Here is a 24,759-nt window from a genome sequence, read left to right as displayed (position 1 = left end):
TGTTCGTTTAAGTATCCCGGGACTACCACTTTTCAACGATTCTTCCTTATCTTACTATTTTATTTTAAATCAAATTTGCGTATTGATTGCTTATATGGCTGGTTCATGAGCGGAAAAAATTTTGGGGAATAGCACGAACAATATTTTATATAATATCACTAAAAGTGACTAATATTATCTACCGTTGTTAATCTCAAAATGTTATCAAAAAATTTAATAACAAATAAAAAAAGAAGTGCTTTAACATAAAAATTATTATTATTTTGTAAAAAAGTGAACTACCCAATTTTAAGAACAGAAATTGTCCATTTATTCATCATAATTTAATGTTTAGGCCGCTTACAGTGAATAAAATATGCTCTGAAGTATTTTATTGTGAATTATTATTATTTTCCACAATGTTGTGAGTTATTTGCAATTTTTATGTCGTCTTAGTCTGTAAATAATTTGCATTCACTTTATTGTTAAATGTAAACATCACATCCTTTCATACTCCTCTAATCCTCGTTTGACTAAATAAAGGCATCTTTACACATGTGTACATGTGTGGAGGTTTTCGAGTCGAAGAACGAACAATATGTTTAATGTTAAGAAAAGCGCATTTCATGAAATGAATTACTATATAAACAAATAATATGATGCAGTTGGTGTCATTTAAAGGAGGAGAATTGGCCAGAATGCATATTGAGGAATTATATCAATGCAAAATTAATTAGATTTTCAATTAATAAAAGTAATATTTTGCCCAAGTATGCTAATTTTTCTTGCTTTTTATCTAAACGGGCAATACACACTAATCTTGGTACAGACAGCTTGCATCTTGCTATTATTATTATTATGTTTATAATTATGTAGGTAAGTACATATTCCGTATTTATTATTAAGTTGTAATAAATATTGTGGACCTTTTTTTTAGATCACCACACCTACGCCACTGGGTGGACAGCAAAACCTTGAAAAAATTAGAAGTACACTGGAAATGCCCGCCCATCCCTGCATTAGAATAACGAATACATGTCTGAAACTGAACGTGGTACTAATTTAGGAAGTCAGATAAATTCTTAGCTCAATGGACTGCCTGAAAAAAATCTATTTAGGAAGTTAAAAGCTTATTTTATACTTACCAGATATACCAGAAAAGTATAGAAGACAGCCTGTATTCTTTGCTGAGGAGGTCCTTCACCTGACCCCTTTTGTGTTCATCTGAGACTTCCACCAATTGACCGGGGGGCAGGTCCACGCCATTCATGTCAGCCATCTCTTGCAGAACCCTGATGGCCTGCTCCCGTTGATTGCTGACTAGGTAGTACCTGGCACTCTCAGGATACCACTTAAAAAAACAATTATTTTTCAGACACAAAAATGAAATGCTTTTTTTATTATTATAACCGCACCAGGCGCTTTAGCATCTGTGTGCTTTTTAAACTTCTGTAGATAATGGATTAATAATGTATGTCTCAGAAAAGAAGGTATTTAAAATTTGGCTCGTTTAGACATGGTATTTCTGCTAGATTTTTTCATAATAGTTGTTTAATAGCTTAACTGCATTCGGCATGCATTCACGTCAATCCAAAGCTTCATTTTGATGCGGTCGACGTGTATATATTAAGATCAATGTGAGTAATCGGTTATTATTAATATTAACTGGTCACAATGAATACTAACCGCTTCTTTTGATCAACGTGAGAAATATCGCAAAGTATTCACTTTAACCGGTAATTATTAATAGTTCCCAATAAAGTTTGGTCAATGTGATTAGTATAGGATTGGGACATGGATGTGCCTCTTTGTATATGTTTTTTAAACTTGCTAGGAAGTTTTTCTATGATATTCTTTTCTAATTTCTTTTTCTTTATTTCATAATTAATTAGTCTCGTCTTTTTTTTTTGGGGGGGGGGAGGATTAGTTAATTGAACAATCTCAATATCTATCTGTGAAGAAAAAGATATTTTGAAGCATTGAAAAAAAAATGGATGGATTTAATGGCGGATATAGTAGATTATAATTTTTTTTTGGGGGGGGGGAGGGAGAGAATCAATAAATGTCCCCACGAATTTTTTTTTGGAGGTACAACGACCCCTGGATTTTAACGGTCCGCGGCACAGAGTTGTGAAAATCTGATGACGTTTTCGTGGCGCCCTCATATATACGCCCTCGGATGGATTTAAACACACACAAAAAAGCGCAAAGGTAGGGTTTTTTTAATATGAGTGTTCCTTGCATATAATTTTTTGTGTTAAGTTTCCTAAACAACAGATATAAACACATAAAAACATAATATTGCCAACACATAAATAAAAGGTGAAAAACTGACATTGACCAAACTCTTCCCATCGATGACGGTACGTACTTCCTTAGGGAAAGGGTGTATCGTGGCCGGTGATGGCCCTTAGGACTCAACCACAGTTCCCACTAGTATTGCTGTTGTGGCGGTCCGGTCATTCAAATTTTTCCGTGTGCCTTCAGGCCAGTCGGAGTAGTCAGTTTGTGATCAGTTGGAAGGCAATATTTGAATACTTGATAGAAACACAATCTATTTCTTAGTTCAGGAATTTTGTAATATTCTTCTTAAGTTAACTGCAGAACTTTGTGCAAATCATTTGATAAACCAGAAGTTTTTTTTTCTGTCTGTTTTTAGCTAAAAAAATTTCCTTCCACTTTTCAATACACTTTTAGCTTTTATATATATTTGTTCCATGGATGCTTTTTTAAAATACTATTTTATGCAGAAATTTAAAAATGTAGATATTCAATAACATTAAAAAAATCATACCTTGCTTTTGAGACATAAAGAGTTGATTTATGGACAATTTAAGAAAAAATTCTGTGAAGTTAGAATTGCCTCAGATTACATTCATTTATGGATGTAAAAGTAAGATTTATACTCGAAATGGAGATTACCTTCCAAACTACCACTCCACCCAGAGAAGGCAGGGCGACAATGATCAACAAGACACGCCAATCGTCCAGGTAATGCATGACGAGCCACGCTAAAAGCGTCACACCAACTGTTCCAATTGACCAAAAATACTGAAAGAAAAACCCAGGAAAAATATCTTAAGATGCATGAAAAAACATAATCTTATAAAGAATGGACACTCCATGTAGAATAAGATTTAATAAATCTATTCTAATATTTTAAGTGAAGAAAAAATATAATATAATTAAAAATCACATTTTAACTAAGAGACAAACTTGGTTTGAAGGGATTTGAAATCATCTGGACAAAGCAATGCGTTGAAATACATTATTAAAGAATCAGAATAATCAAACGTCGTGATAAAATTTTTAATCGTAATAAAATAATTAATAACAAAATGTGAAAGAATTTCATTTATTTAAAGAGAAAAAAAATCTTTTTTAAAAACAAAGCTGATTACTTTTATCGAAATACTTTTGTGGCTTTTTTTCTATGAGGTAAAATAAATTTTTTTGAAAAGGAAACTTAATATAATTTCTTACTGAATTTCACATAAAATTAAAGAAGAAAAATATTTAATCGAAGGATACCTTACTTAATTTGGCTAATTCCGGACAGGATTGTTTTTTACAGAAAATTAAGATTCTTAAAAGTAAGCTTTTTTGAAAAATTTGCAAGCGCGGATTTATTTAATGTCGTTATTTCAATCTTGACAAGACTTCTAGAAAGAAAATTTTCACATTCAAATAAATAGAATAAAAAAAATACGGCCAGAAAATGCAAATCAAGATGTATGTAAAGTCTATCAAATAATTTGAGATAATATTGCTCCCTAAATTAGCATTAATGGTCTGTTGTTAATCTCACTTTTCTGACCAAGAAACAGGGTTGAAATCTTTATTCCTCCATTAGAGTAAATATTAAGTGTAGGGAGAGAGGGCTAGTGACAAGTTTCATATTTGGGACAAGAGATCTAGAGTTTCCTGTCTGATTTGACCTGAAACTTGCTGTATGGACGTTATTTCCGCAATAGAAGTTTAATAGTTTCATATTAGTGTTGCATGAAGTTTGAGAATTGATATTTTGGCATGATGTTGTCATCGCCATCTTAGAGATTCGCAACTACGAGGTTCACTATAAACAAACATTTTTCTACTTTGATATGCTATGGTAATATAATAAATGAAACTCCAGATTAAAAGTATAGAGATTCGAATCATAAAAATGGCGCGTTTTATCCTTAATATCCTACAAAATAGCTATAACAAGTAATCCTAATCTAGCAGATCCTTAAATTCTATTATCAAACTAAAAGATCTTGAAAGATAATCTTAGATTTCATTTAACATATTTCTCCACTATAGAGTAATAGAATAAATGTTGACGAGTTATTATGCTACTATAAAGTTAATAAACACAATACGAATTAAGAAGTGCTGGAAATTACCTACACACAAATACAAGCCGGCCTTTCCTCGCATGTTTGTTGGGCAGTATTCGGTGCATAGTGTCAATCTAAAACGAAAAAGGTCAAAACGATTTTTTTAACTGCCAGTACCTTCCTTAAAATAAATGACAAAGTAATACAGAAATGGTACTCACCCCTGTGCCAGTCCACCAACTGCAAATCCCATGCACCCTCTGAACACCACCATCCATATGTAAGAAGGGGAGGCAGCACTCACAGATCCGAAGATGAACAGGAGGGCCAAAGATCCCACCAGAGACTGAAAAAATTTATCAAGAAATGATAGAGATGTAGAAATATATATTTTAGTAAAAAGATGTAAAATAAAGAAAACATCTCATTTATTTGTAGGACCAGCTTCAACAAGCTATTTATTCTTAATAAATAGACTCGATATCTGAAAGAGATCGAGAAATAATGGCAGAAAGCATGTTGAAAAAAATATGAGAATCGATGCCGAAACTTTCTCGTATACTATCTAATAAACGCATTAACCTTTCAACAACGTATAAAATAGTGAAGCTTGGGTAATACCGTAAATTCCATGAGTGCTCAGATTTTTAATTTCAGTATCTCGCATATGAAAGTTTGTGCTTCATAATATAATAAAGAAATCCGGTACTTTTACATTAGCCTTATGCCGTGGGTGAACGATATTTGAGCTAAGATCTATTAACAATTGGTACCGAACAATCTTTGGCGGGTTTTTGTTTATGATTAATAGCTGGCATGCTTTAATTTAGTTATATTAGAGTTCCGCTTTAAAGTAACACTTGGACTGCATTGGAACAAACCTTGTAATTTTTGGCCAGCGCCGGGTAGTGAGCCCTCTTTTCGAGGATTCCGCAACGCGCCAACGAAGGATTCGACAGACACCGAACTGGCTTAGGTTGCGGTTCTTCGGTGGAGCCGCGCCAAGAGCTTGGAATCCTGCATTTCGAAGATTTCATTGCAACTGACAAATAGCTGGCACTCATTTAATACATAAATAATAGTAAATAAATCTCTACCGTGTTTGGAATCTAAAATTAATTGTGCATTTTCTTTCTATCAGCTTGGTATGGTTACTTTGTATTTTAATTAATTGTTATAATTCTGTTTGATATTACTGTGCAATATATTATATTTTGCGCCTTTCGGACGTTATGATTTTGTTTTTAAGTTTATGTGTATTTACTGTTTTTTTTTAAGTGTAAGTTCTAATTTATATCTCTTGACTCCATGGTAGGCTTGTTTATAAATTAATTTAATTATTTTGTTTTACTCAAAAGAATCATAATTTATGCCCTTGATTAGTATCCATATTCTTTCCATTGATTGTAAGCGTTTCAGAAAATAAATAATAGTTCTCTTCACTGCGATCTTCAAGGTCTTACACTGTCTGTACGAGGTTTGAAATGTGGAGATTCATCAAAACGTCAAGTTCATATTTTTTGACTATTACAATAGTTCTTTTCCTACTTCGTACACGAAAGAATAGAACCGAAAGAAGAGAAACATAAAAAAAAAGATAATAATTCAGAATAAAATAAAAATATATATTAAGTTTCGTTATTTTAAAAATAAAATGATTTATATATAAATAAATTAATAATATATATACATATATAAATAATTTTAATAATTATAAAAAATAATCAAAATATATTTTTTTCTAATGGAGGATACAATTAGGGCAAGTGAATGGTTTGCTTGAAAAACAGGAATCCGCTTCTTTTTTTGTCACTAGCAAAAAAAAAAAAAAAAAAAAAAAAAGAAAGAAAAAAAAATCGAAAAAAGAGAATGCAGATTTTTCAAAGCACATTAGATTAATGTTACAAGATTATAATATATATATATATATATATATATATATATATATATATATATATATATATATATTAGATTTATCAGATTTTATGGATTCATTTTTGCCAGTATTGAAATTATTTTACCAAATAGAGAAAAGAAAAAAAAAGAAAAGTGCCAGATATAATTGATTTCTTGATACTATTTTATCTGAAATTTTTTTTCGGTTGTGATCTTTAAGCAATTTAAATGAGATATTTTATATTTTATGGTTGCATAAAAAATGAAAAGAAGCAGAGGTTAGAAACTGAACAACAATAATAAATTGAATTTCGAAATGAAATTTTTTTTATAATAATTTATATTAAGACAAAGATTTTTAAAAGATGAATAGATATGGTCCTAATGGCAAGTGTTTGTTCGTTTTTTCAAGATACTTACAGATTTCCGAGAGATTTTACTACAGAAAGTTTCAACGGAAAAGTTTTTTTAATCATTTACTTTCTTTCTTATGAATTAAATTAGCGATCACTTTTGGCTGTAATACCTACATATCCTTTTTCATGTGAGAATTTTTTGATCAATAGGTAGATATTTTATTCGATATAGAAAAACAAGAAAAATTCAATTCACGGAAAAGTTCTATATATAAAGAATTTTTTTTAGATGGAAGATCGATTTGTGGGATGGGGGCATTTTGTTGTGTTTGAGAATTGATCAATTTAATTTTAAGAGAGATTTTTTTTTGTTTTAATTCGAGAGTCACGAGAAACTTGTTTCAAATTTTGTATATTTGTGCATTGGAATCAAATTTTTTATTCATTTTAGGCGCATACATTAAATTCTATTGGTAATATGGTGAACTTTTCGTTATTTGCGAATAACAAAATGAATAAAATGAAATAAATAATAAAGTGAATAAGGTGATAAAATTCGAACTGCACCCCGATAAATTGGTGTATTGTGCCGCCATCTATTGGAAGAGTTCGAAACTTATGTAGAAAGGGAATAATAAAAAAATGATCTTGGATATTTGTTATCAGTTTTATACAGCGTGGGCAAAAAGTCCATAAAAATTTTAAAATTTTATAAAACCCAAAAAATTAAGCAAAATAAAAGACGGTTTTCTGATTTATCATCGATAAGTCACGGGATTTGTTTTAAGATAAGAAAATAATAATAATGAAAAAAAAACAGCCAATAGGTGGCGTTTTGTACATAAGTGAACAGAAAGACACGCAAATAATAAAAATAATGTTACCAAACCATTTATTATAGCCATTTATGTTCCACATGTCCGTCACCACAGGTGATAACACATTGCAGGCGTGTCACAAATCCAGCAACGGCAGAGGTGCAGCATGTCCGGCTGTATACATGACAGCTCTCGGCAGATTACATCTTTCAATTCCAACAGATTGGATAGACGGGATTGATACACCTGCGATTTTAAATTTTCCCAAAGACAGCTGGTCTGTTGGTGTCAGATCTGGAGGCCATGGAAACTTGGCTTCTGTCAGCTTCCCTTGCACTGCTAGTCCCTGCAGCGGATTCTCACGCTAATGTTTCCATTTGGGCTGCAAATCGAGCCGGACGTGTCTATTTTAGACTTGGTCGTACAGACATTACACGATCCTCCAGCTATCCAGTTTCTTCAGATCGCTGAACGAGCTTTATAATGCCAGCCACTGTTAAAGGCCCTTTTTCAGTCTTCACATTTTTCTGAAGTGAGAACTTACGCAGTGAAATAGTCGCTGATTCCCGGTTCATGTAAAACAGCCTGACCAATCAATAAAACTTTATCTTTCCCAATTAGCATCCTTGTTCACTTACTTACATGGCATTGCAGCGGAGAACTGGTTTTGAGTCAAGAGCGTAAGTATTTATAATCGCCTGTCCCGTTTGCATATTTCCAACTAAGTCATTCGTACCAACACTATCTGTCCGATTTTTTTGAATTTTTTTTTCTTATTTAAAAAAAATACAACGCCCAATCAATGCTAAACCTGCAAACATTTGGTTATTTTTCGGGGTTTTATGAATTTTTAAAGTTTTTACGGACTTTTTGCCCACTCTGTATACATCTTCCTGGTTATTCTTTAAAAAAAAACTACAAAACCTAAATGACATCGAAATTGAATAACGTTTATTTTCGTATTAAAGTGATATTCCTTTTAAATACTTTAATGATGATATGAAAATAATTTAATGATAATTTGATTTGATGAAACATGATAAAAAGATTGGTAAAAAAAATCTCACCTTTTTCCTTCCATAAATGTCTGCAAGAATTCCGAAAACTGGACTTCCTATTGAAATTCCGACAAACACGATCTAAAAAAGTAATTTATTTGAGAACTTTGAAAATGTACTATTTTATCTTGAAAAATATTTTAAGGTTAGAATATAACAATTATGTTCTTATTTCATATGTTAAGCTAATTCTAACAATTTACAAAGAAATTATATTGTAGATTCAATTCCTCAACAACGAATGCGACAACAAGGAAATAGCTGTTTGGATCACATACTTGAGCGGTTTCAATCTGTATGAGATCATCATGGATGAGAGCTTTTAATATATTAATTATGGATCAGGTTAACTAATAAGTTGAAAAATTGATGTTTATATATAAATAATTTCTAATTAATCTACTTTCTAAAAATAATTTCCTAATACTGTTTAACTGTAACATCTGCTTAATCGTAACCTGCAGAAAGAAAACGTTGGATCTATCAATTCCTTCTAAAAATTGCATAAGTTCTGAACACTTTCTCCCATTTCTTGCTTTCTGCTTCTCTAGTACGTTAACTGCATTGCTCTCATCTCGCTGCATTGCGTTCGTCAATTTTTATCTTTCTCAAGAAAAAAATCTTGACGAAAGATAAAAATTGAGTTATTTCCTTCAAATTATGAAGAAGAAAGATAACTAACCAGTCAACAGTTTGACCTTTTAGGAAACTGAGTATCTGAATTGTGTAGCAAAAATTTAGCGATAACGAATATATTCGTCAAACACAGAGTATGTCTAACATGAAATTACGTTTCAATGAAATAACATTTTTTTTTTATTTCTATAATCATATTTACTTATTTACTTAAACTAACATACATTTTTTGTTTATGAACGAAAATAAAAATTAAAAAAAAAGGATGATTAATACAACACAGCGATACAGTTAAGAAAAAAAATTATATTATATGCAGGTTTCTTTATAATAATTATTAATAGCCTTTTATTTGTCCCTTTAATTTCAACTTGGTCTCAAAATATTTTAAACATCTTGAAACGAATATTCACGAATATTCAGTATTGTCGTTTTATTTTCAGAATTTTTATTTATATATAAAATATATTCTATGTCAATGTACTGGTATAGAGTTACATGAAAAGAGAAAAAGAGGCTGCCTTAGCATATAGTGAGAAATTCTTCAAAATGAAATATCTTTAGTTCTATTTTATTCTATAAAACCCATTTCTATATTGACGAATGCCTTCTGCATACGATCACAATCATGGGTAATCCAATAAATATATGTGGTAAACTTTGAAGAGAACGAATAAAACGAAAAATTGAATTTTGTTTTCATTTTTTTCAACCAAGAAATTATTAAATCATTACATTTTGAACGAACGATCGTATTTATACAGCTGCAAAACGTTTATTTAAAAATAGCATAACAAATCTCAACATTGAATTTTCTAGAACATTTGGGTTATTCTTCACATCCCTTTTAATGAAACAGGGTCAGAACATTATTGCTGATATCCACATTCGGTCAATTGGTTCTTATCATATTTAATAACATTTCCTGCTTCAAATATTTCAAATAGTTTCTCTTTGTACTCACTGAGGTTAACAAGGCAATTTGCCATCTGTGCATTGACCAGTCGCATGCCAGGAAATCGCCAATTACGGACAGGATGAAAATTTCACAGGCGTCTGCGATCTGAAACAAAACAACAGAGTTTATTAGAAATACTTAATGGAAAATGACCTACATTCGCATACCATAATACTATACATAATTATTTTTCTAATCATTATTCCATTCAATCAAAATTCCATCAATCTCCATCTTTTAAAAAATAATCAACAAGAATGTAATGGTCATAATATGATGGTATTATAAAATAATTTTGCATTTTTAACTCGTTCTATATCAAAAAATATTATGACAGGGAAAATAAATCAGGATTAAAAGCTGTAATATCTGGATTTTTTTTACGAGTGGTTAAATGTATTCAAAACTTTTTTTGTTACACAACGGTTTTTAATACAGTGTTTCAATACTTCTAAGTGACGTTGTTGTCAAGAGTTTCTGTTCGTAAAAGCAGTGAAAGAAATCAGAAACGTAAAATTCGGAAATTTTTTTAGGCACCTAATAAAGACTATCAGCACAATACCGATTAATTCAGCAACTCTTGATATAATCTTTTTTTCCCCTTCTATTTATAACATCATACAGCTGCAACTTGCGGCTCGCGCAGAAAAATAAAAGAATGTAAAAGAAAAATTTATATATGCTGTCCTTTTCACAGTTTGATCAAGAATTTAACTATTACTAGTTGCCTTTGGAGACCAGTTCGTCACCCACATTATGGATTTTATAGGTAATTAAATGATTTTTATAAATAAGTGCATCTCATTTCAAAATTATAAAAAAAATCTTTTCACGTATGGGACGTTTTCTTTCTAAGATATTGTATTCATGAGTATTATAAGTTACTTCTTGCCCAACATTCTCAATTACTAGGAGACAGAATTTGATCTAAAATGTTTAGTCCAAAACTTTATATATTTGCCTTAGAGTAAAAGTATGTTTGGAGAGTGGAACTGTCCAATTCATTTGCTGTTCTTGTCATCTAATCATAGGTTAAAAGTAGTGAATTTCATCTCTCAATGGTTTATTTGATCAAAATAAATAATTTCCCAGACACATAAAATTAATAAAATTTAAATTAAGTTCTTTTATCAGTTCTAGTAAAAATAAAATCTAAGAGAATTTCTTTAAATGACCAGAAAAACAACAAAGAATAAACTTATGAGAACTGGGGAAAGAATACACTTTTATTAATTTTTCATATTTACAATACATTTTCGATTACAAACTACTGTTAAACAAATATATATATATATATATATATATATATATATATATATATATTGTTAAAAGAAACTTCAGTCAAAATTTAAAAAAATATATAGATTTCTTAATGCATTTGTTAAATAATGATAAAAATGTTTAAAAGCATTTTTTAGTTGATTTGTGTCCTTTTTGAAACCTTTCACAATTTATCTAAGGCGTCCGCTTATCTAGAACACGTTTAGTGTTAGATGGTTTAAATACATATAATTATTTTTTTAGAAAAGCTCTTCATAAAATATCAACATGTTGAGCTATAAATTAATCAGTGGACAAGCGAATGCAACGTGCACAGCACATAATTATATTGAAAATTAATATCTATTTATTCTAAAATTACGAGGCATGGAGCCTTGAAAGCCATTTTGACCAGTGACTTGATAGCAAAATCTGAGCTTTAGGAATGATTTAATTCATGAACTATTGTATATGTGAGCATGGTACACGTTAAATCCATAAGAGCCATTTGTTTACCTATAGATGTTGCATTGAAGATCGTAGAAGATATGAAACAAACTCAGGTCTTATTCTAATAACCGGACCCATGGTTGGAGTCACGAGGAAGTCGTCGTTCAGCCCACCACGAATCGTTAGTCAAATAACTGAATAAGCGAAAAGCGAAAGCGCGACTTATGACTAGGACATAAACTAATATAATTAAACGGCCTATATTATATTCGGGTCATGTTTATATACAATATATAATATTATAGCTACTGTGTACCATAATGATCTCATTATGAGCATCATATGTAAAACCCATGCAAAGATGTGTAGCCTGTCATGAGCGATGAATCATTAACCAATTACATCGTGTGATTATTTGACAGTCAAAATCATTCCTTATTACTGATATATGAAAGAAAATGTTCTTTCATCCTGCTCTAGAATTTTAGTATTGCGAATGATGAAACAATCTCAAACTGGGGAATCATTGTGAAATAACTGCCGTTACAAGCAATTCATGCTGAAACTCCTTCCTAAGAAGAACGAACTGCTCATCATCGATGGTCAGCCCATTAATGCAGTAAAGCAACCTTTGTTTATTTTATACTCAAGAGCATCCAGAATTTACATAGTTAGTGAGGCGATTTTTCTTTTACGTATTTCCCGCCAAAATCCAAACAAATGAAACCAACGGGAAAGGTCTCCCCTAAACTTTTTCGCATACTCTCTAACAAAAGTTTTATCCCAGAGAAGGGTACTGACGTACAATAGTTACGAATTATTAACCTTTGATACTAATTTAACATTTTCACTAAATTTGTTATGCGATCCATGTTGAGTTTTTTAGCGATTAATCCCTGGCACGCAGTTGATTGTTTCCGAAAATCAATTTTAAATGGGTTTTTCCCAGCCGAGTGACACAGAATTTACACCTGTTGCCACAAATTCACATATCAAATTTGATCTATTTTATTCATTGCGATTTTCAGTAATCGTATTTACATCTTTCTTAAAGTACAAATCGACAGACGGTCAACCACTTGTAAGATTTGGCTCAAAATTTGATACCGCTATAGGAATAGCTGAATTTGTGTACCGAATTTTATCCGTCCAACTCTCTTCGCTTTGTCGTTATCGTGTTAATTTATTTTCGGAAGAAGAGAAAAGCAGACTTCCCCTGAATAGATTTTGCTCACAATTTGATAGAAATCAGCAAATTTGGGGAAGAGACCCATTTCACTGTCTATCTCAAAAAGTTTTTGAGTTATTTTTGTCGCAGACATACGGACATTTTCCAAGTGGGCGTTTTTTTGAATTCAGGGGGGGGGGTCTAAAATATGGAGAATCGTCAAAATCCTCAGCTCGAATTTCTTGGTGATTACAATACTTTCGCTATCCTTCGTATATGAGAAAATAAAAGTTAACATGGAAGCGAAAGCAAATATATTTTCTTTTAAGCTACTCTTAATTTCAGAGAATTTAATCTTATCAGTGTGAAAATTTGTTTTAATTGTTCTATTAATTCTTTCGTGTACAATGACAACTTCAATTCGAGCATCGAATTGCAAAACTTTATATTAAAATCTATCATTAAGACATAAAAGTAATTAATTTGAACTGTAAAATCACGCTGCAAGATCTCAAGTTCCTTTGCTATCTTTTATGGAATGAAAGAGGAACGGACTATCCAAATAAGATGTCTCATCTAATTGGAAGTCAAATAAATTCGAAGGTCAAGGAGTAAAAAATTTAATTTTCATCCTACCAAAGTGTAAATGTTTATAGTTTCGAATGGAGTTTTACTATTCACTGTAATTGAATATCACACTTCATTAGCCTTGTTGAATATTTTTCTTTTAATTCGGTTTCACTTTTGACCAACTTGCTGAAGTCCAAGGTCATCTACTTTAAGCAACGCGGGAGTCAACTTATTATATTAATGAGCGATTTCAAATAAATTGGCCGTTTAATGTTTCAGCCCTTGAAAGCTTAATATCTATTAATGCGCCTTTCAAAACTTCCCATTAAGCCCTACTGCGATGACAGCACTCAACAAACAGAGGTCAGCTATACTAGGTTAATAAATGAATGAATCACTTTTTTATGCAACGATATTTTTCTATTCAATAAGTAGAAAACTTATTTTTTTTAGAAAATGACAAATGATATTTACAATTTTGGATCTGAAATGCAAAAATTCAAACTGATTGTCTCAAATAGAAGATACAAAAATATATCATTTGTTCGCTCAACAGTTTCTGTTTTAACATAAGTTTTCTCCTAAATGTAGCTCTAGTTTCGACTTTAATGTCAAAACATGTCTGTTGTGAAGAAATTGTTTGAATTTTGAAGGTGATTTTTCTTTTAAAAAATTAGTTGATTAACTCGTGTCTTATGCAGCTGATTCAAAAATAATTCTTCAGATAAGTGTTTCTTTAATTTAATAACATTTCAATTTTCCCTCATTTCAAAACATTGTTCGATATCCATTTTTTTCTTCTCTTATTTGTTCCGAAAGGACGAATCAAAACATTGTTTAAAAGCACTTTTTTGTTTATGAACTAAGCTAGGTTTATTTTATTTTAATTAATTATTACTTTCTAGCTTTCTTGGTAATTTATATTATAGAATCGTGTTATGGTTTTTTTCTTAAATCCGCTATCATATGAAATTATGTGTATGGTCTTAAAATTAATTAAATCTATTTATTAATTGACAATTAAACATTAAGTGTCCAAAATTTCAACATTATAGTACATAAAGAATTGAGAGAAATTTCGAATACAAAATTCTATTTTATTAACATAAAGCAAACTCCAATTAAAAGTTTTTCGGATTTTTTTCTTAATTGCAACTCAAATTTTAATTTCTTTTACTTTATTGGGAAAATTAGTGACTGGAATTGGTACCCATGCAGGGTATTTTGAATTGGTCAGTTTGTTTAATGACTTCATTCGAAACTTCATAAGGTCTACATTGTGACTACCACATATATTCTGAACGATAATCAAAGGATAAAGAAGGAACATGAGCTAGCAATCGAATTTACAAACTTGCATTACAACATTAAAGTTAAAGATCTATCTTATCTAGGCTAAGATTTGGCCATATAAAAAGTCTTTTCTTCTTCAGAGACCAAAAGATGTATACCCCTTGCCACTGCTCGGCCGACGTTTCTCCCCTCATATGAATGAATGTATTGGCGCCTTTGTGAGGCAGCTGGTGAATGAAGGGGAGTTAGCTAACAATCTTATCATACGATTCGATCTCTTGGACTTGGTTTGAATTGATGTTCAATCCAGGAAAGATAAGAAACAACAACAAAGTTAAAGAGAACATCCTTTGACGACAAATGTAATATTCAAGAAAAAAATTTTACAGAAACTACTTTTTAACCCCCCCCCCCCGAAGTCAAATCTCGAAATATAAACTACGTTTTTATATTAATGCGATTTCACTATCAAATCTATTTTGCGTTTGAGCTTAATTTTCTCTTACCAATGCTACAAAATACTTTTTGGTTAAGATACAATTAATTAAACATTTTTATTTAACTCGATTCATTTTTGTGTTAGTAAAGATGGCTTTTTATAAATGACTTTTCAATTTTTTGACATTTTTTTCTTGTCTCTTCTCGATAATAATATACTTAATATTTCTAGCAATTAACAATCAATTAATTCATTAATATAATTAAGATTTTATTCAATGGGACAGCATTTGAAAAAAATCATTTTAATATTCCGTAATATTTATAATAATGAATCAAAGTGAAGTCCAATAAGTGGAATTTAAAAAAAAAATCTACTTTTTATTACAGAACTAAAAGTATGTTTTTAAAATCTGTTTATAATAGATTTATTTATTTCATTTCCTTTTCTTTTATACTTTGTATTAGCACTGTAAGCTAAAATAAATGCTTTACATAATTAGATAACTTATTTTGATGAATATGTCCTCGAAATTGTCAGGTATTTCCTCCATAATTCTTTCCCTGTCAGACACCATAAAAGCTATCATTCTTCTCTTTCAGAATTCTTTCTCATTATGTGTGATTATCTGGAAAATGAAATATTTCACAAAAACACGTTTCCTTAATATAGTTTATTGCACTGTTTGGATAAATTGTTAATTTATATTTTACCAACCAATTCAATAAATGTTAAAATTTAGCTTTAAAGCCAATTAAAATATATAATTATTTCAAAAATTATATTTTTTTCAAGGCAAATTTTATTTGTGAACTTGTACTTACCCATCCTATACCAGCTAATATTAATAATCGTATTTGGAATTTTCCATAACCAGCTCTGTTTACAGCATCATCCACAGTAAATGTTAAAACTGAAATAAAGAAAAATTACGCATAATGAAGTTATGTAAAATAAATTAGTTTTAAAACCATATTTAAATCTTATTCTTCACAAAACTCAGAACGCTTGCTTAAGTTTTATAAACCAAGCGTCGATAAATTCTACAAAATACATTTTAAATACAATACTGTTTGAAATGACTATTAAGTATTTTCATGGCTTGAATAAACTATATATCAACCAGTGAAAGTGGTGCTCTCAAAACTTTCTCGCATAGTCTTTAATAAAGGTATTGACCCAGAAAAAGCTTTGTATGGCATTGGCATACTTACAAAATATTGTCCTTTGCCATGAATTTAGCATTTCTATTGAGTATATCCCATAATCTTTAGCAAGTGTTTTGGAGATTAAACCATGGCATGCAAACAATAGTATATGAAAATCGAATTTCTGTTTTAGACGCTTTTTTTCCCAATCAAATAGAACCAAAATTTGACACAGAACGACATTTGTAGTCTCAAAATCCCATACAAAATTTGGTATATTAAGTCATTGCATTTTTCATTTATCGTGTTTGCATGTTTCTGAAAATAGTACAGATAGACTGACATTCAATCATTCGATGAATTAGGCTTAGGATTTGAGACACACACTATTGATGTTACATATGTTTACTGAATTTTATCCCTCTTGCTCTCTTCATTTTGTAGTTATCAAGTTAACTTATATTCGATTAGCCGGACAGACATACTCGCTCTGAACGGATTTTGCATAAAATTTGATAAAAATCTACAAATTTGGGGTAAAGACTGTATACCAAATTTTATCTATCTAGTTCAAAATGTTTTTGGGTTATTTTTATCACCGACACTTTCCAGAAATGTGTTTCTCGAACTGTGGAGGTCTAAAATGTGGAGATCCATCAAAATATCGAATTCGAATTTTTTTTGATGATTATGGAATGCTTTTTTTACTCTTCATATACGATAAAGAAAAAAAAATTGGATTGCTTTATTCTTCTGAAATATGTTAATTTTTTGTTATAATCTATTTTAGATATAATAGTAAATTTTTTAAAATCGTAATTCCTTGAGATATTTTCTCCTGCCATAAAAGCTCTTACATAGATTAGATCATATCATTCGTCATCACATACTCAGCAAGAAGCAGACGCAAATCCATTGCACCAATAACAACTGGTTGTCCATGCTAGGATACAGCCACTAAGACGATGCCTATGTACTACAGAAAGAAGATTCTCATGACGTCTACTATTATCAATTCTAGAGTCATTCATATCTCGTTATATAAGATCTTTATAGGTATCTCGTTAGAGAGACCAAAAACTTTTGTCAAAGTTATGGAGAATTTCTGATTTAATTTGAAAATATATTTTGGGCACATGAAATCGACGAATACAATGCACGCAAAGTACGTTAGTTTGTCCTCGATTGAAACACGATTTACGTTGAAGAAAGCATAAGAACCCCCCCCCCGGCTCTAACTACAAAAATAATGAGTTGACATATTAGGGCAACAAATAATAGATTATGGGGGGGATCACAGAATACCTTCCTCGCTCACCGAACTTCATCAAATAGATTTTTCATGGGGTTCCTATAAAAGACGTATATGTATGAGAATCATCCTTCAGTGTTATAAGATCCTCGGCGCCTGGAGATGATGCTTATACCAGAATGAAACTCGATTTAGCGAAATATTTCAAGGTAGAATTGAGATGGAAAATAGTTTATAGAACAGAAAGTTTCTCAAATTTATATCTTCGAAAATCGAACATAATGCAACCAATATTGTGCACATTCTGTTTATATTTAGGTGTGCAGAATAGTTGTTCTTACTAGATCGGTGAGTTCCACAAATGTGTGAATGTTTTTAGAACTACAAATGCGTTTTTAGAGAATCATCCATAATTTTGGACTAGGAGTCCTTCCTTCTTTTAAAGGATATGAATCGTATAAAACTATATTAGAAAAATCTGAACACTTCATGGTTGTGAATTGATTTCCTCAAGATAAAGGACATTCATTAGTAGACATTCATCCAGAATATTCCATTTATAAATTTTCATCAGACCTTTTTGAAGAAAACTTTTATATAATTATCATTAGTTACATATAACTTTGAAATAATATTTCGGCGAAAAATATTAATGTACAGGATTCATGTGCTAACTCCATTTGGATGTTTCAAAATGAGGCAATTTGGATTTATTATTTTCGAATGAGTGATTTTCGTTCTGATATGTCTCTGCTCATAAGGAAAATACGCCAGGTGCCAATTATAATTATTAGGATAATGACAGCAAATCGTCACAGCTAGACGTTTTCATTTTTTATGGTGACAACAATTAATTTTTCTGAAAAAATAAATTTGTATTAGTAATGGTATTTAGAAACATTAAATAAATATGTATGAAAGTAAATACTGTTACAAAGAATGTAAATATAAGATTCGGAAATCATAAAACTAAATGTACGGCTTTTTATTGACGAATCGTCAGTTTTTTGTTCTATGTTATTGCTGATATACTTCTAAGATTCTTATGTTTCATCTCCAATTACCACATACCTTTTCATTTTGTAAAAATTTACTGTCGATAACTTTTCTTTTTATATACATGTATGGAAAAACCTTCCGATAGATGTTATCTTAATATAAAATGCTGTATAATGTATTCTACTCTTATATTTTCTAGTCAGCAGATTTTCAACCAAGAACTTATTAAAAAGGACATATGATGCTATTTTTTGTGGCTTTAATATAAAAAAAATATTGTTGAATTCAAAAAAAATCTTGAAATATGTAATGCAAGTTTTGACTGCTATAAATAGATCAAATTTTTTTTTCAATGATTGTTTCGAATTTTCCACGGAATGGTCCAATTTATAAATTAAAAAGTAAAAATGGTCAGAGGTATAGTTGACATTGATTGCATTTAAAATAACTTATTAAATTCGAAACTATTTGTTTGCCTAAAACCAGTAAAAATCAGTCCTGATTAATCATTCTAAATGGAATTCTTAATAGAGAATCCAAGGGTGCAGACCTGATTTCTAATAATTTAATTCAACATTTTATATAGCTACACTTTCAAAACTGCTTTTTTTTTATCCAGTGACCCTGAGAATCATTAGAAATCTGATTTTCCAAGACAGCCTTATCAGTTTTTGTAAAGGGAAAAAGTGCAGTGTTAGGGTTAGTTTTATTATATGACATACTACGTAAACAAGCCCATTATCTAGAGATCAGAATAAACTGAAACGAAAGATGAAGTTTCGAAATTAGGTTTAAAAGAGTAAATAAAATTCTTACAGATTTTCTAAGCTAGGTCACCCAAAATAACATCTAAAAACAGAAGTTTTCATTTGGTGTTCATTTTTAATAATGAGTATTGGTTTTTACTTATTAAAGGAAAATTCTGATTAAATAATAATTAATGAGTTTTCTTTGTAAAATAAAATATACTATTATAAAGAAAGTCTTCTCATAAATTTTTACGTTCCATTCAAACAGTAATATTTTGATGGCAGCAGGTTTATTGTCGATATTAAAATAAACTTGGTTTATAAATAGTGATTTTTTAAGATATTTTTAAGGATTCTGCCTTAAATAAGATATTTTTTTTAGGATTCTGCCTTAAATAAGATATTTTTTTTAGGATTCTGCCTTTCCGATCGTTTTAATTTTTGAAATTTCTTATGTAAAAAACATAATAATTATAATAATCAGGCACAGTCGAGGGAAAAGTGTTATTAAAGTCGAATTTAAATGTGTTAAAGTCGAGAAAAAGATAAAGATCTTTCTATTATAATCAATAGAGCATAAAAAATGATAAAAATGAACAACTTTAAAAATTTCGAATATTTAAAAACACTTGAAATAGTATTACTCAACCAGATATTTCTTTAATCTATTCAATCTGATCGGAGCCCGAGTTTAGTTATATTAACATCATGTTTTTTAAAGCAACACTCTGACCAGAGCCCGAAGAAGTTAGATTAAAAGGTATCGATTTGAGAAGAAGAATTTAGTGCAAGTCTCAAATATATGAGAAAAATATAAGATTTGTTAGCTTAAGATCGTAACATGCATTCATGATGCTCGTTGAATGAAATGCCATTTAACCTGTAGAAATTTGAATCTCATTAGTTCATATTTTTCATAGAAGAATATCTATTAGTAATGTAATTTCAGAAATGAAATTAAATTCGATTGCCTATGGTCCTGGGCAATTTAACTTCAGGTTTCTAAGGTTTGAAGGCGCATTTTCTATTCCTTTCACTATTATTCGAAATATTATCATTCATGGAGGACCCTCAAGGTAAAGGTATTTGCACGTGTCAGCGTGAATAACAGAGAATGCGTCATTTGTCTCTTTCAAAGCTTTGTTCCTGACGAAACACAAGATCATGCGTTCATTAGAATTTTGTTTCTGAATAAGAAAAATTATTTTCCTTGGAAACGTGTTGGAAAAATATGAAAGAAATTGGTAGTCAAGGGGAAAATATTGATATAACATAATGCCAGTAAAGTTTTTCTCGCATAATGATAAAAATAATGAGTCACAGATAGTTGGTTTCACTGCTAAATGGGTTTTTTTCTTACTAAGCGCCTTCTGAAATAATGCAAATGCTTAATGAACGCACAGAGTGTCCAGTCTAATAGTAGCCCATTATTTAATTTCTAAATTGTAAAAGAGAGGAACATATTTCCAGTTGAATAAATATTATTAAGAAAGTAAAAAATTATATTTTGGGGTGTTTGAATCATTAAATATACTGTTAAGAAAATTACGAAATTATTATTTTTATTTATTCATCTATATTTCTATTTAATAAAGATTTCTAGATACAATAATCTCTTAAGCAAAACCAAATCTGCACTCTTGTGTGATCTTAATTAACCGATTTACAAAATTTTTAATTTCATTATGTTAGATGAATCCACATCTGCCATGAGAAAACGTGGTACATAGATTGGATGATCTTCCTTAAGGAATTGAAATGATTAAAATCTTGTAAAAAGTGTTATATTCAAAACCTCGTAACTTGGTCAGTTTTAGTCTCAGAGCAGTGGAATATTTTTTTAAAGTTTTAGTGTGCTAAAAATATTTTACTAAATATGAATAAAGGATTGGGGTTGTATAAAAAAAACGAATTCGTTATTTTTACATTTTTTTTTGTCTAAAACAACACAAAATGCGTCTCTTTACTCCATTTAAATGACTTTTCTCACTGGAACTACATCCTCTCTCTAGCAGTTAAGATTTAAGTTAGCCACGATTAGATATAAGTTTGTTTGTTTTCAGTTCACTGTGCTGTATATATTTGAATTTGTCAACTCTATCCAAATAATTTTGCTTCTAAGAGGACTTTAAGTCCACAATTGTATTAGTTAACATCCTATTGAGGATAGCAAAACACTATAATGAAAGGGGTAGCAAACAGAATTCATCTGAAGAAGGATCAAATGATTCCGTCGAGTAACTTTTTGAAAGCCTGCCTGCTTTGCATTGAATTGTCTTACACATAGATCAGAAGCAATTAAAAGATTGTGAAATCCAGTTGAGTCTTAACACATTTAAGCTTCTTTATCTTTCTTTGCTTACAATACAGATGTTTCTACATGCATTGGCGACCTTCAGGATAGATTGTTTGATTTCAAACTCCAAACCTTTATGAACTTTGGAAGGTAGGAATGTGTACATCAAAACAATTTTTTTTGAAATTTTAATTAATTAAAAATTAAACGAATTTTTCATGTTTTTCTCTGATAACTTCTGAAAATATTGCAACACAAAAATGAGCTTTACGTCATCTTAAAATTTAAATACTATCTTTTTAATGACATCAATTTTTAACACATAAATTTTAAGTTTCTATTTTTAATTAATTAAAAAAATATATTAAGGAAATTTTTCAATAATTTATTTTACATAAATTGAAATTAAAATTTAACCTGCAAGAAATTCTGAACGATCCTACTTCCTGTATGAATACTTTACAAAACATAAATGATTTCTGTAAAAATAGTTTCGTATTGGACTTCCGCTCATTATCATTAATCACTTCCGTTTTAAAGTTCGAATTTTGAAGGAGCTGAAAGAATATTAGGGAGGTACATAGTTCAACGAATAGTATGGGTAATACGAACATCAAAATTTGAAGCTTAAAAATATTCTGCTGAAAAAGTTATTAAGATATCAAGTTTCATAAAATATCTAATTGCAAATTTTAGCGAGCATTAATTCTGGTGAACCAACTATTGGAGAAAGACGGCCAGTAAAGGAATAAAAAAATAACTAAGGTTCTCAACGACACATGGAAAACTACCAGCTTGGCTTAGTTTTGCCTAGAAAATTATTTACATAAAGAATTAAATTTAATAGAGAAAAATAGCTTAATATAAAGAAAGATAAATATATTATAAAAATTATATTAATCTTATTTCTTTTTGTACTATTATTGTATTATGGCAACTGAATACTGCAATTTGAATGAATGTTATATTAGTTCTTTTCTTGGGTTAAAAATTATATGCTTTATTTATTTTCTCACTTCTTTGTTTCCTTGGCTTTTTATTACAATCCTTATTTATATCTTGGGATTAAAAATCTGAAGGGAGAAACGGTTTTACTCCTGCCGTTTGTAATCCGGTTAACAATTTTTCATGGTATTTTAATTGTATCGAATTTTTAATAAAATCGTTAAATGCTACTTTATTAATTTATTGTCATCCATTTAAAGATTTAGTTCAAATTACATTTAAGCTCAATTTTAGTAGCAAGAGAATTATCTTGAGACAGACCTCGCAATTTTAAAACGTTGTCAAATGATGAGAACGGTATTGCAGTCGGCACACATCTCAAACTTAAGCGCTTCATCAATTGGAGGGTATTTGGGCCGACGGAGTTAGCATGCACCAAATTCACTTACACGAAGCTTCTTTGGTTTAAGTGGAATTTTCTCGATATATCAGGCTTCGGACCTGAAATTTCGGCGCATGAAAGCGAAAACTAAAGTCCGGTGGAACTTTTACAGACATCTGTTTGTTAAGATTAGGAAACCAAAGTATCATACTCTATAAATTTAAAATGGTAACGTAACTCAATGAATTGGTCCCCAAGTCAGAATCATTTGTCTGATTACAAAATTTTTTTGTTTCATATAAAAATGTTTTGTACAATAGGTACGTCATCAATGGTCACCTGGCCCCACCGCTCTCAATTTTCGAGAAAAAGGGAAAGATCAATTCCCAGTTATAGTTATTATGTTCCCCATTCACAACTATTGTACCGATTTTGAAATTTTTTATTTCATATGAATGCCCATAGCTTCTAAATACACCATCAATGATTGTCTAATCAGTCCTTTTTCTTTTGAAGAAAATGTTGTAAGAACCTCATTAAATAGATCGATTTTGCTAATTTTCATCATCTTGATAATTTCGAAACATTGAAGAATAACTAACTAATCATAATTCTCTATCGTTATTGTGCAAGTATAATTTAATATAAATTATTGTTTATTTTTTATTTATGCTGTTGTTGTTATACTTTTATTATATATTTGTAGCAAAAAAGTGGAGCACATCCTAGTAGATTAATATTAGTATATTAATCTTATCCATACAACCGCCTTCGCCAACCATATTTATAGTATATATTAATATTATAAATATGGTTATATATAAATAACTATATTGTCATACTGATAATTTTTTTATGGAATTCATCTTATAAAGGTAAAAGAAAGTATTATTTTAATTTATGGATGCATAGTAATGATTTGACATTCTGCTTGATGAGCTATACTAAGTGGCGAAATCGATCCAACTGTTGTTAGTGGGGCTTTGTATTTATTGTGCAATATCCTTCTAAAATGGAAGTGAAGGTGAAGACAACTCTTGATCACATATTTAGGGTGTCATTAGATCTCACATGAAATAAAAATAAGCGAAATCCATATATTGAATATTTTATTTAATGGCCGTGAACTGGCGAATTCTGTCAAAGTTTTTCTTTTGCGGAGAATGTACAACAGAATAATGTTTTTAAAATTTCTACCGGAACTGGACGGAATTTTGAAGCAAAGTCTTACTCTGATGATGTATCAAAGTATCATTAGCTTTCATATGGAAAAAAAAAAATGCCGAAATCGTTGCAGGGGTAATGGTTGGAGTACTGGTATTTTTATTTTACCAATTATTTTAAATACATAGATGATGGGAGAACAGTTTGCTTAAAATGGTGGTTGATATTTCTTTTATTATCTATCACAATAATTAAATATATTTATTTGTAAGTACGGAAATAATTAATTACAAATTATGGTTAATTCGACAAGAATTTTATTACTTTAGCCATTTTTGTTCGATGATATATATATATATATATATATATATATATATATATATATATATATATATATATATATATATATATATATATATATATATATATATATATATATATATATATATATATATATATATATATATATATATATATATATATATATATAAAGAGATATATATATATATATATATAAGTAAGTAAGAACCTAAATATTTCTGCAAATTACTAAAAAAGTTAAAACTAAAATAAATCATTATCATGTTGATTGAGTGAACATTTTTTTATTATTATGTGAAA

General features: G+C 29.8%; 1 protein-coding gene across 1 annotated transcript in view; it reads right to left on the bottom strand.

The window, feature by feature from the left end:
- LOC129968537 (synaptic vesicle 2-related protein-like) overlaps nucleotides 1–24,759 on the bottom strand; it is a 57,801-nt gene that overhangs the window by 24,735 nt on the left and 8,307 nt on the right. Inside the window, exons 2-8 of the mRNA XM_056082524.1 lie at nucleotides 16,028–16,116; nucleotides 10,030–10,128; nucleotides 8,439–8,510; nucleotides 4,523–4,647; nucleotides 4,372–4,435; nucleotides 2,902–3,030; nucleotides 1,125–1,330 (exon numbers count right to left, since the gene is read on the bottom strand). Coding sequence (XP_055938499.1) covers nucleotides 1,125–1,330; nucleotides 2,902–3,030; nucleotides 4,372–4,435; nucleotides 4,523–4,647; nucleotides 8,439–8,510; nucleotides 10,030–10,128; nucleotides 16,028–16,116 — 784 coding nt within the window. The remainder of the gene's footprint in view (nucleotides 1–1,124; nucleotides 1,331–2,901; nucleotides 3,031–4,371; nucleotides 4,436–4,522; nucleotides 4,648–8,438; nucleotides 8,511–10,029; nucleotides 10,129–16,027; nucleotides 16,117–24,759) is intronic.

Source organism: Argiope bruennichi, chromosome 5, assembly GCF_947563725.1.
Source record: "Argiope bruennichi chromosome 5, qqArgBrue1.1, whole genome shotgun sequence".
Classification (NCBI taxonomy): Eukaryota; Metazoa; Arthropoda; class Arachnida; order Araneae; family Araneidae; genus Argiope; species Argiope bruennichi.
The sequence above is the reverse complement of the archived record's forward strand: the minus strand, read 5'-3'. Positions and strand labels throughout refer to the sequence as shown.